The 12,500-nt window shown below is 42.3% G+C and overlaps 1 protein-coding gene across 1 annotated transcript in view; it reads right to left on the bottom strand.

The window, feature by feature from the left end:
- Nucleotides 1-15: 15 nt before the first annotated feature.
- LOC145414040 (guanine nucleotide-binding protein G(s) subunit alpha-like) overlaps nucleotides 16-12,500 on the bottom strand; it is a 35,585-nt gene continuing 23,100 nt past the window's right edge. Inside the window, exons 5-10 of the mRNA XM_080283604.1 lie at nucleotides 11,592-11,646; nucleotides 9,869-10,015; nucleotides 7,435-7,565; nucleotides 2,141-2,271; nucleotides 1,713-1,777; nucleotides 16-592 (exon numbers count right to left, since the gene is read on the bottom strand). Of these exons, the coding sequence (XP_080139730.1) occupies nucleotides 389-592; nucleotides 1,713-1,777; nucleotides 2,141-2,271; nucleotides 7,435-7,565; nucleotides 9,869-10,015; nucleotides 11,592-11,646 (733 nt within the window). The 3' untranslated portion in view covers nucleotides 16-388. The remainder of the gene's footprint in view (nucleotides 593-1,712; nucleotides 1,778-2,140; nucleotides 2,272-7,434; nucleotides 7,566-9,868; nucleotides 10,016-11,591; nucleotides 11,647-12,500) is intronic.

The raw sequence follows: 12,500 nt of genomic DNA, 5'->3' as shown, positions 1-12,500 counted from the left end.
GGCGGGGGCAGGAACGTGTACCCTATGGAAATGGCTGTTGTAGAATTAGAAGTTTTAGTGCACTGAAGGTCTATTTCAAGTTGTTAATCACGAATGAAAGTGAGAGGCTGAAATAGGCGTGGAGGACCAAGAGATAATGAGCTGGAATTGTACTGGGGATGGGTAGGGCGATGATGGTAAGTGAAAATGGTTGCAATAATGACTAATGATTTGAGTAATGATATGCCTTAAAATTTACTCCAAGAAAAGAAGTTCATGTTGCTGTCAAATTCCTGTCGTCTAGCGAGGCAGTTAGCAAAGGAAGCACAAATACGACTTAGCAGCGTTGGCAGCACTCCCTACACAGACCAACCGACCGAACGTTAAAGAATGTGCCGGTGAGAGCAAGCTAAGACAGATCCACGCCCATCTGACGGAGGTTCCACAGTATAATCATGTTGTGCACGTCCTCGAAGACCAGCCTCACGTTGTTGGTGTCTGTGGCGGTGGTGAAGTGGGTAAAACACTCTCGGGGCGTCTCCTTCTCCTCGAGCGGACGGAACCCTGGCGCCAGAATCCTTCCCTCGCGCGCCACAACCTCCCTGGATATTTCCTGCACAACGGTGGGAAACGGGAGGGGTTCAGACAGGGAGTAAACGGGAAAGTGGCGAAAGAACAGAAACGGGGAAAATGAAGCAGAAACAGAGAAAAAATAAAGCGCAAACAGGGAGACAATGAATCACAAACAGGGAAAAAACTCAAACGGGGAGAAAATAAAGCAGAAATAGGGGAAAAAGCGCCAACAGTGAGGAAATAATGCACAAACAGGAAGAAATAAAACAAAGATAAGAAGAAAAAGTTCATACGGAGAGAGGGCTTAGGATAAAAAGTGAAGAATGGTTAAGAAATGAAGTGGAAGTTGATAAAATGAACGATAAAGAATGGAGAAAAAAGAAACAGAAATAGGAGAAAATGGCGTTTAAAGTGAATCATGACAAGGAAATGAACCAGAAGCAGAATATGAGGAGTAAAAGGTGAAAAAAAGAAAAACAAGAGCAGAATTGCTCTGAGACCTGCGGCGAGACTCTTGTTTCAAACAGTTTGCCGTAAAAAGTAACTAGGCATATCAAATAATTATACAGGACCACCTTTATGTCTGAATGAGCTCACTCGTAAATGAAGAACTTTACTTAAGTTGCTGCCATCCGACAGCAAACTTGGATTCTCTGTGTCAAACAACCTTTTGTGGGACCACTTTTATGTCAAGACCTCCCTTGAACACATCCGTAAGAAGAAGAAGAAGAAGAACGCTGGTCTCCCACTGACCTGCTAGCTATCGCCGCAGGTAAAAATCAGTAATCAAGTTGGAGGAATATTTATTTCAGGCCAAGGACGAGGAAATGGGATATGACACATTTTACGATGAACCTCTTTTCATAACTTTAATTTATGTATGTAGGAAGTACAAGGATGGGAGAAAGCAGAGTTTTCCTATGACTCCTGTGTCTCCTGGGAAAAAACAAAAAACAAATGTGAGTTACGGGACGAATATTAGCTGGAGTTATGTTTTTCTGCAGGAAGGTCACGGAAAGGAGACCGCAAAATCTTCCCTAATCCGTAGTCCCTCCTGCAAAAGCCAATCCGAGTTACGACGGGGATTCGAGCGTAAATCTGTCTGAAAATTGCAATGACCAGACACCAGTATAATAAATAAATAAATAAATCATACTTACAAGAAATTTCTCCCTAATAAAACACCGAGTTCTTAGATATTCCTCGTTTTCCTGGTCTACCTTATCTGTTTGGGAGAAATAGAGAAAAGTATTAGTAAAACGGTAACGGTAAAACAATAATTAAAAAAAAAATTAGGTTGATAATACTAAGACCATTTGCGTGAGAGAAACGAACAAACGCTCAAACAGACTCACATATACACAACTTAATTCTATCTCACCCACATCACCACAACCTCACCCCATCAACCCAGTCTCCCCATCACCCCGCCTCACCCCCGTCACCCCAGCCTCACCCATCACCCCAGCCTCACCCCATCACCCTAGCCTCACTCCCATCATCCCAGCCTCACCCCATCACCCCAGCCTCATCATGTCACCCCGCCTCACTCCCATCATCCCAGCCTCATCCCGTCACCCCGTCTCACCCTTGGCCTGCAGCTGGTAGTGGGCGTAGTCAGGGAAAAAGTCACCGATATTCTTGCCCTTGTCTACAACCTTCTCCTTCAGGATATCTTGTTTATTCAGAAACACAATGAAGCCTGAGTTTTTGAGGAACCTGTAAAATAATAATAATAATAATGATAATAATAATAATAATTTTACTCCTTGTAATAATAATAATAATAATAATAATAATAATTCTACTCCATGTAATAATAATAATAATAATAATAATAATAATTCTACTCCTTGTAATAATAATAATAATAACAATAATAATAATAATAATAATAATAATTCTACTCCTTGTAATAATAATAATAATAACAATAATAATAATAATAATAATAATAATTCTACTCCTTGTAATAATAATAATAATAATAATAATATGATAATAATAATAATAATAATAATAATAATAATAATAACAACAACAACAGCAACAATAGTAATAATAATAATAATAATAATAATAATAATAATAATAATAACAAACTTCAGACACACGATGAAGCCAGAATTTTTGAGGAACCAGCAATGGCTGGGAGTGAACGTTTTAAAGATAACTCTCACCTTCACACTTATTTTCAAACCTTCTTTCAAGCGCTTCCGGCCCAGATCAACTCATTTCTTGTAGTATATCACCTGACTCACTGAAATGAACTATGTCGTCGATAAATCAATGTTCACTCGCTCGTGTCGCTCATCGTTTAATTTCTCTGCTATCCCAGTCTGTCTGAGAACGTCGTTAACTTGGATGTAAACATCTTGTCTAGCGCCTCCCTTTGTTTACATTTTCTGACTTTCCTTCCGCCGTTGTACTGTGGCAGCGTTAACTCTAAAAATCTTTATATCAACGTTTCTTCTACACCTTATCCTGGAGCTGCTCTCATCACTGTCGCTGTTTCAAATGCGTCAAATGTTTCTCTTAATCAGCAAATGCCCTACATAAAGATTTCGATTATTCTCGATCACCTGATAAATACCTTGTTGAAAAACCACTACAAAATCTGGTTTGTCCTATGAATGAGTTACATCTAGAGTAGGACTAAATTGATACACTAAACTGATATACTAAAAACCACTACAAAATCTGGTTTGTTCTATGAATGAGTTACATCTACAGTACGACTAAATTGATATACTAAACTGATATACTAAAAACCACTACAACATCTGGTTTGTTCTAGGAGTGAGTTATATCTAGAGTAGGACTAATATGATATACAAGAATTCTGATACGTATATACAAATCAGGGAAAAGACTTATTGAAAAGCAGTTCTTTGTATCTTGACTGTCGCATTGTCTGTGGATCAGGGAACGCCCTTTTTTCAGCATTTGGGCATTATTTCGTAAATGGTTTTGCCGATTCTTTTAATGCAAAGTCACCAGCATCATCCTCTGTCTTACCCCTGTTCATCCCCATCAAGACTTTCTAAACTTCTGAGTTAATGCTAAAAATCCCTGTATCCACCTCCTCCCTATCCTGAACGGGCTCTTCATCAGTCATTATATTTGTTACTTATCCGTTAGTTTGGTTGCCCCCGCTTGGCTGTCTTGAGATTTTCTTGTCTTAAAAGCTTCTTCATTTCCGCTCAGGTTTAACATTCAGCTGGCTTCACTTTTTGCTCTTTTTTCTTTTAACTTCACTGTGCTCTTTCCATGTCCTTCGCTCATTTACATTTTCGTCTGATAGTTGAGTGTTGTCGTTTCTGGGTTTCCTTCCTCCTGGTTCTACAGATCTCTATCTATCTATCTATTGCCAGACGCCTCAATCCCGTTTGGGGTGGCCACAAACAAATCGCCTCCAAGTCGCCCTGTCCCCCGTCATTTCACTCCCCTGCTCCCAACTCACACCCCCCTCTCTCATATACCTCTCCACCCCATCTCTCCATCTCATCCTCGGCCTCCCCCTCCCTCTTTCCCCCTCCACCTCACTCACATACACTCTCTTCGTCAGTCTTTCACCCTCCATCCTCTCCACATGGCCAAACCACCTCAGTGTGTTCCTCATAACGCTTCCTATCACATCCACATCAACACCACAACGCTCCTTTATATCCTTATTCGTCGGCCTGTCTCTCCATGTGACTCCACAGGCTCCTCTTAAATAACTCATTTCCACTGCTCTCACTCTTGACTTGTGTCCTTCCAACAACGTCCAAGCTTCACTTCCATACGTTAGAGTTGGTATCACAATACTGTCATGTAGTAACTTTTTCACTTCCATGCTCACTTCCCTGTTTCTTATCACTGCTTTCAAAGAACCAGCAACCTTTCTTCCCTGCTGTACCCTTTCAAGCACTTCACCCTCCAAACCTCCATCCTTACTCATCACACTACCCAAGTACTTAAACGTACTCACATTTTCCAGTTCCTCACCATCCAACCTCGCTGTACATTCACTGACTTCACCTCTCTCAAAGACCATCACTTTACTCTTCCCTACATTCACCTTTAGATTCCGTTTCTTACACACTCTCTCAAACTCATCCACCAAGCCTTGCAGCTCCCCTTCGTCTTCACTCAACAACACAGTATCATCCGCAAACAACAGTACAGGGAGTTTCCAAACACTATCCTCTCTCACCAGGGCCACTCCAACATCCACTACCCTACCTTGTACCTCTTTTATTACCCCATCCATGTACAGATTGAACAACCATGGAGACATGACACATCCCTGTTTCAACCCAACTTTCAAAGAGAAAAATTCACTTAGTTCACCATCCACACGCACTGCAGCCTTCGCACCATCGTACATACTCTTCACAGCATTCAACAACTTCCCATCTACTCCATATATTCTTAACACTTTCCACAATCCTAGTCTATCCACCCTGTCATATGCTTTCTCCAAATCCATGAAAGCCGCATACAACTTCTTTCCCTTCTCTAGAAACTTTTCCACTAAAGATCTGAGAATGAATATCTGATCTACACAACCTCTTCCCTTCCTAAAGCCTCCCTGTTCTTCTCCAACTAATTTCTCTGTTCTTTCTCTAACTCTGTCAATAAGTATCCTACCATACACTTTTCCTATTATACTAAGAAGACAAATGCCCCTATGATTACCACACACTTCTTTTTCCCCTTTTCCTTTGTACAAGGGAATAATTATACCTGACTTCCAATCCTCCGGGACTCTACCTTCCTCCCAGGCCAATCTGCACATCTTCCACATCCATTCTACTACTATCTCTCCCTCATGCTTCAGCATTTCACCACACACTCCATCAATTCCTGGGGCTTTCCCTGATTTAACTTTCTTCATTGCTTCCACAACTTCTATCCTACTGATTTCTTCCTGTCTTCTCACCTCCCTCCTTCTCCCAGCCATTCCCCAGCCACTTATACTCGCATTACTTCCATCCTCCACGTTCAACAATTCCTTAAAGTGTTCTCTCCATCTGCTCACTTTTTCTCCCTTCTCCACTAGTAATCTACCATTTTTATCTTTCACTCCCCTGCTAACTTCACTTCCACCCTGTCTTACTCTTTTCACCTCTTTCCAGAACATTTTCTTACAGTCCCTCCACTTTACACTCAAATTCCTTCCAAATTCCTCATCCACTCTCTTCTTACTCTCTCTTACTAATCTTTTCACCTCTCTCTTTCTTTCTACATATAACTCTCTCTTCCGCCTCTCAACTTCTTCCACGCCCCTATTTCTCATCCATTCATTGTATGCCTTCTTCTTTTGTGCCACAGCCCGTTTCACCTCTTCAGTCCACCACGCTGTTCCTTGCACCCCCCTCCGTCTTCTCTTCCTTCCACACACCACATCACATGCTGCACATATTTCTTCTGTAAATATTCTACACACACCTTCCACGTCCCCCATCTGCTCCAATTCATATTTGCCCAATCGTTCCTCCACTTCTCTCTTATACTCTGCCTTTTTCTCATCCTCTTGTAACCTTTCCACTCTCCTTGCAACTACTCCTACAGATGCTTTAGGTATTTTACTGACCTTATTCCTTTATTCTGCGTCAACATCTACTTCGTACATCAACTGCAAGTACTTATTCTGCACTAACGAACGGACCTCTGCTGCCATCACTCTCACTGCTACAAGGTTTGGCTGTTTGCCTGGAGTCAGCCTCTCACCCTTTTGCAGTCCCGTACCACTTGACTCCTAACCATTCCGTGGTCACTTCTAAATTTATTCTCTTCAGTGTAGTTGCATTCCTCACTGTCTCAGCATCTGCTTTGACAGTGAAGATGTAGTCTTTTTTCCCCCCTGTTTGGTTCACCATATGGTGTACTTTATTTCTTCTGGGGGAAAAAAAATAATCACACATCCAAGACTGTTTATCTCAGTCAGTTCAAACAGCATTTCTGCCCCTAACATTTCGACCGCCTGTTCCAAATTTTTAACCAATGCATCACTTGTTTTTTCTGCTTTTGCTTTTTGGTCTCCCAGTACAAATGAATACTGGGTTTTATGCTTTTTCATACCTTCTTTTCATATTTTTTTTCTTTCTTCATCCTCACAGGCTGATGTTAAATCATTTACTCGTATTTTGATTATCTTCATTTTCATCTCTTATTCAGTTTTATCATTAGGCCAGTTACTCTTTTGTTTATATCGAAGAAGTTTTCAATATTAAATACTCGTACTACTTATGTGCTTCCTGACCAAAAATTCTGCACCATGTACTTTTTTCCCAATTTGCCCTTGTAGCACAACATGTGACCATGAGAGTGTTCTGTGAAAACTTCAGTTAGTCTTCTGACCTTACTAGACTGTTTATATCCCAATTTATATCTCTCAACTCTTAAAGAACAGACAAGTTCGATTTATCAGCAAGAATCAGGACGCTGTATGGCCCAAAGTTTAGACTGTGAGACTCAGAGATTCTTAGTACCCGTGGTCCTAGGGAAGTTTTAATTCTGGCATGGCCATTTTCTCCATCCCTGCTGAGAACAGGGGCCGTGGCTTGTAAGGACTTGTGACGGTGGCTTAGATGCAGGTTTCAGCTACTGTTGGACCGTGAAGGGTCAGCTAAATCGTAAATTAAGAGGGGAAACACTTTTCATCTGATCCCTGCCAGTCAACCAGCCGAGTATGCTTGCATCTGATTAGTATAGCACTACTTATCACTGGGATACACGAGCTTCTCCGCCAGGGAAAGACAGTGTTCCTTTTAAGACGAGAATAATGTACTTAAATACTACCTGAATACAAAAGAACTAAAACCCTAAAAAATGAAAACAACTCTAAAAAAGATAATAATATAATAACAATTTTAATGGCACAGAAGCACCGACCTGGAGTGCCAAACGCTCTTGAAGATGTCGATGGATTCCTGTAGGCGGTTGGTCTCCTCGTCCTCCCTAATGACCAGATCGAAGCAGCTGGCAGAGACCAAGAACAGCACTGCCTGGATCCCGTCGAATACCTGGCCAAAAATTATAATGCTGTTATTGGCAATGGCACCCAGGACAAGCCATATGTATTTCTGTGGAGCAACCATCATCGTGTGAGACATTGATCAGAAATTCACCCAGTAAATTGTCTGCTAAACTCCAACAGGATATCCTCCACTTACGTCATTTGTGTTTTCATGCCAAAGTTAAATTGAGATATTCTCTGACACACACACACACACACACACACACACACACACACACACACACACACACACACACACACACACACACACACACACACACACACACACACTGCAGTTAATATTCAAGACGTTTGTTAGTGGTTCTTTCTGCTCTGATGTTGTATTAAATCGAGATGAAACAGCCGTTGAAGGGTTTATGTCATGGCTTAATCAACTACATAATTTCGGTGATCAATATTATGTAAAATGTTAGTGTTGGCAATCTATTTCTCACGAGTGCTGCATATGATGTCTGCTCCTTCACCTTGTATCTCATTCTCCAACCATCCTCACTCTCTCATACATTACCTGACAAATTAAACCATTCCCCTGCCTTACATATATAGCTGTATAAAATATGTTCTGATATTTGTATATGTAATGCTACTGTAACATGGTACGTGTTTTTGAAAATAAGTAGTGTTGTTTCGTGTCAATGTGGCTGTGGTATTAATTCATTACAGTATATCGTTCATGCCAGATATCCACATTGGTGAACAGAATGATATATCTGTGTTGTATGAGATCGATTTAATGCAGGTATAGCGTTAAGATAAGCTAGGGATATGTTAGTATGGAGAGGGGAAAGGTGGCTGTAACTTCCCAGCAGTGTCACACCTTACTGGATGAGTCACGAACGCAGGGACACCCATTCAAAGACACCCTAGGCCATTCCATAATCTTTGCCCACCTGTAAGGACCCGGTTTGTGCCATCTTGGGCGAGGGTGTCAGATTAGCCTACTGATGACAGCAACATGTAAAGTGGTCATGTGTCAGTGTATGTGTTTGGAGATCGATGGAAACCTCTAGCGCTCCTTCTCTTGTAGATTTAACTCAAACCTGGTGTGCAGTCACCAACATCCCAAACATACAGCTGCTGTTGATGTGTGTAGCAGGCCGAGTTAAATTTGAAATGATTTGGTGTGTGAAAGGTTAAGTTACTATAGAGATACTTGTGAATGTTCCTAGGTTGTATTACATTTTGCTATTTTTTATTACTTTACCTTAAATCCGCTACGATAGTTATATGTTAAGATTACAGAGTTGTCAACACAGTGTACGTGTGTGTGAGCTTTCCTGCATCTTGCCTTCACAGTAATATTCAAACAAATCGACTCTTCAAATTATTATTATTTTTTTTTTCCGCAAAATATTGGAATAAATTGGTAATCTCTAGGCTACTATATTCATGACTCTGCAATGTGACAATATTCTAAATTACAAACTCTTCCACACAGGCACACTCCTGACTCTCATCTCTTCATAATGCAAAGCCAAACACCGGCCAGGCAGCCATAAAGCACCCGCTACCACGCTAAAACCACAAATCAAATAGGTCCTCACACCTTCACAATAGGTGGCCTTATCACGAGAAGTTTCACTGATAACATAATAACACCTGAGCATAATCTTTTCTGTCGTTATCAGCAGGCGGTGACGTCCCTAGTGGTCCGCCGGAAATGACTGGAGTTGCAGTGGAAAATATTAGGGTGAAAAAATGTACATATGTATGAGTGAATCTGAGGATGGGAGAAAAAGGGAAGGTTAAGAAGATGGGGGAGAGACATGGCAAGAGAAAGTGTGAAAATGCAATACATGGAAGTACGGGATGCAAGAAATATTGAGGGATAGACGTGGATGGTTGAAGTGTTGTATGTATGGATATGTAAACATGACTTCGAGGTTGACAGCATGATCTACCACAATGCAGTGTGTGTGTGTGTGTGTGTGTGTGTGTGTGTGTGTGTGTGTGTGTGTGTATTAGGCTGTTAGATGAAGCTGAGAAAATGCCAAGGCTTGAGTGATGAATGAATGTTTCCCTGCATTTGTGCCCTCACATTCCAAGATCTGGATCCCTTCTATCATATAATTTAGTGGGAAACAAGACTGTGGTGGTGGTGATGATGATGATGATGATGATGATGGTGAAGGGATGGTGCTTCTGCCGGTTCACTTGTCCACCACCACCACCACAACACACACACACACACACACACACACACACATCCACTCCCTCACCCCACCCCTTCACTCCCTCACCCCATCCACTCCCCCACCCCACCCCCATCCACACCCCCACGGCACCCACCTGTATCCACTTCTTCCTCTCGCCTCGCTGCCCCCCCACGTCAAACATCCAGAAGGCCAGGCTGCCCCCACCATACCTCCGCGGCACCTGGACCTCAAACTCGATCTTCTGGATGTCCGTGGTGCGGCGGCGACTGTGGAGGATGTCCTGGGGGAGGGGGAGGGATTAGAGGGAGGGGAGTGGATTATAGGGAGGGGGAGGGATTAGAGGGAGGGAGGGGAGGGGAGTGGATTATAGAGAGGGGAAGGGAGTGGATTTTAGGGAGGGGAAGGGAGTGGAGTATAGGGAGGAGGAGGGAGTGGATTATAGAGAGAGAGGGAGTGGAGTATAGAAGGGGAGTGGATTACAGGGAGGGGGAGGAAGTGGATTATAGAGAGGGAGTGGATTACAGAAGGGGAATGGATTACAGGGAGGGAGGGGGAGTGGATTACAGAAGGGGAGTGGATTACAGGGAGGGAGGGGGAGTGGATTATAGGGAAGGGAGTGGATTACAGAGAGGGAGGGGAGGGGAGGGGATTACAGAGAAAGAGGTAATGGATTATAGAAAAGGAGTGGATTACAGGGAGGGGAGGGAGTGGATTATAGAGAAAGATAGAGAGGGAGTGGATTATACAGAGGGAGGGAGGGATTATAGGGAGGGAGGGATTATAGGGAGGGGGAGGGAGTGGATTATAGGGAGGGGGAAGGAGGGGATTATAGGGAGACAGTGGATTATAGTGAAGAGGAAGGACACATACAACTACAATCAACCCCTTCAGTAGCTCCCCCCCCCCAGCTAAAAAAAAAAACACCTCAAAAACAAGAATAAAAGAAAAAAAAAACATAAACTCTCCCTCTTTTATTGATTTTTATTTATCTATTTATCTATTTAATATTTTTGCACCTCCAGAAAATTTTAAATATATTTTTGGGTAATTTTTTGAAATCGGGGGGGGGGGGTTAGATCTAAGCTTCATGATCCCTTTTAGTAACAGTCCTGTCTCCAAAACTCAATAATAATAATAATAATAATAATAATAATAATAACAATAACAATAATAATGATAACAATAATAATAGTAATAATAATAATAATAATAATAATAACAATAATGATAATAATAATAATAATAATAATAATAAAGGAGCGTTGTGGTGTTGATGTGGATGTGATAGGAAGCGTTATGAGGAATACACTGAGGTGGTTTGGCCATGTGGAGAGGATGGAGGGTGAAAGACTGACGAAAAGAGTGTATGTGAGTGAGGTGGAGGGGGGGAGAGGGAGGGGGAGGCCGAGGATGAGATGGAGGGATGGGGTGGAGAGGTGTATGAGAGAGGAGGGTATGAGTTGGGAGCAGGGCAGTGAAATGGCGGGGGACAGGGCGACTTGGAGGCGATTTGTTTGTGGTCACCCCAAACGGGATTGAGGCGTCTGGCAATAGATAGATAGAATAATAATAATAATAATAATAATAATATCGTATGTTCACTACAAATTGGCAAAAATTGGGCATCTCATATTCAAGACTGAGGTATTAGGAGAGATTACTGCTGGAACTGGGTGCTAGTCACGAAGGAGTGCTATGGAGAATTATGTGGGGCCGTAGTGCTGTCTAATTGAGTGGCTGAGCTTTGGGATGTGGGGAGAGAGAGAGAGAGAGAGAGAGAGAGAGAGAGAGAGAGAGAGAGAGAGAGAGAGAGAGAGAGAGAGGAAAAAGGAAAAAAAAGCCAATTATTTCCACACCTGTACCGTGGGCAGGTAGTCAGGTCGCCTCACCATCTCCAGACGATCCAAGAAACTGAAAAAGAAAAGAATATAGTTTTTTACATCAATATTTCTCCTCCTTAACCTTTTCATCAATATTTATTCCACTTAACCCTTGTCCTTCATATTTAAAGTGTGTCAGGTATTGTAAGGGAGGGAGGGAGGGAGGGAGTGATGGAGGGAGGATGGTTAGGAAACGAGGGAGGTGGGTGAGGGAGGCAGGTAAGTTAGGGAGGTAGGGATGTGGGTGAGGGAGGGAGTGAAATGGGTGAGGGACGTGAGTGAGAGCGGTATGAAGGTAGGTAAGGGAGGGAGTGAGGGAGGGAGGGTGGTGGGTGAGGGAGAGGGAGGCAGGTGGGTTAGGGAGGTACGTGAAAAGGTAGGGAAGGATGGAAACAGCTGGCATTCATTGTACCTACACTATACTCTGTCCACTTATACTTGGCCTAAATTTGCCATCTCTCCATCTCGAATGCTGAGTTACATGACGAGGGATGAACACTGGAATATGGTACTAGTAACGAAGAAGTGCTATGGAAAAGAAATAGAGCCATGGTACTGTATTGTCTTATTCCGTCACTGAACAACGGGAAATAGACTTCAAAATAGGGGAGAAAAAACCCGTCAGATCAAGGTGAATGAGCTGTAATTGGCAGTTTTTACACACACCAGAAAATGTAAAATAATATTAGTCTTTTATAATGTGGTGTAGTGGTGGCTGAAGTGGAGTGCGGAGTGAAGTGGACAGGATGATTCTGTAGCGCCAAAGAGAGGCTGTTCTCAGCAGGAAGAAAGGAAAAGCCTCATTTACGCAGCACAACACTAGCCACGCTCATTGAAATCCTCTATGCATCATTCTCTTCCTCTCCTTTCAATCATCCTTCTTTC

The sequence above is a fragment of the Coenobita brevimanus genome, chromosome 98 (genome assembly GCF_032717465.1).
Source record: "Coenobita brevimanus isolate Jiangsu-jjx chromosome 98, ASM3271746v2, whole genome shotgun sequence".
Taxonomy (NCBI): domain Eukaryota; kingdom Metazoa; phylum Arthropoda; class Malacostraca; order Decapoda; family Coenobitidae; genus Coenobita; species Coenobita brevimanus.
The sequence above is the reverse complement of the archived record's forward strand: the minus strand, read 5'-3'. Positions and strand labels throughout refer to the sequence as shown.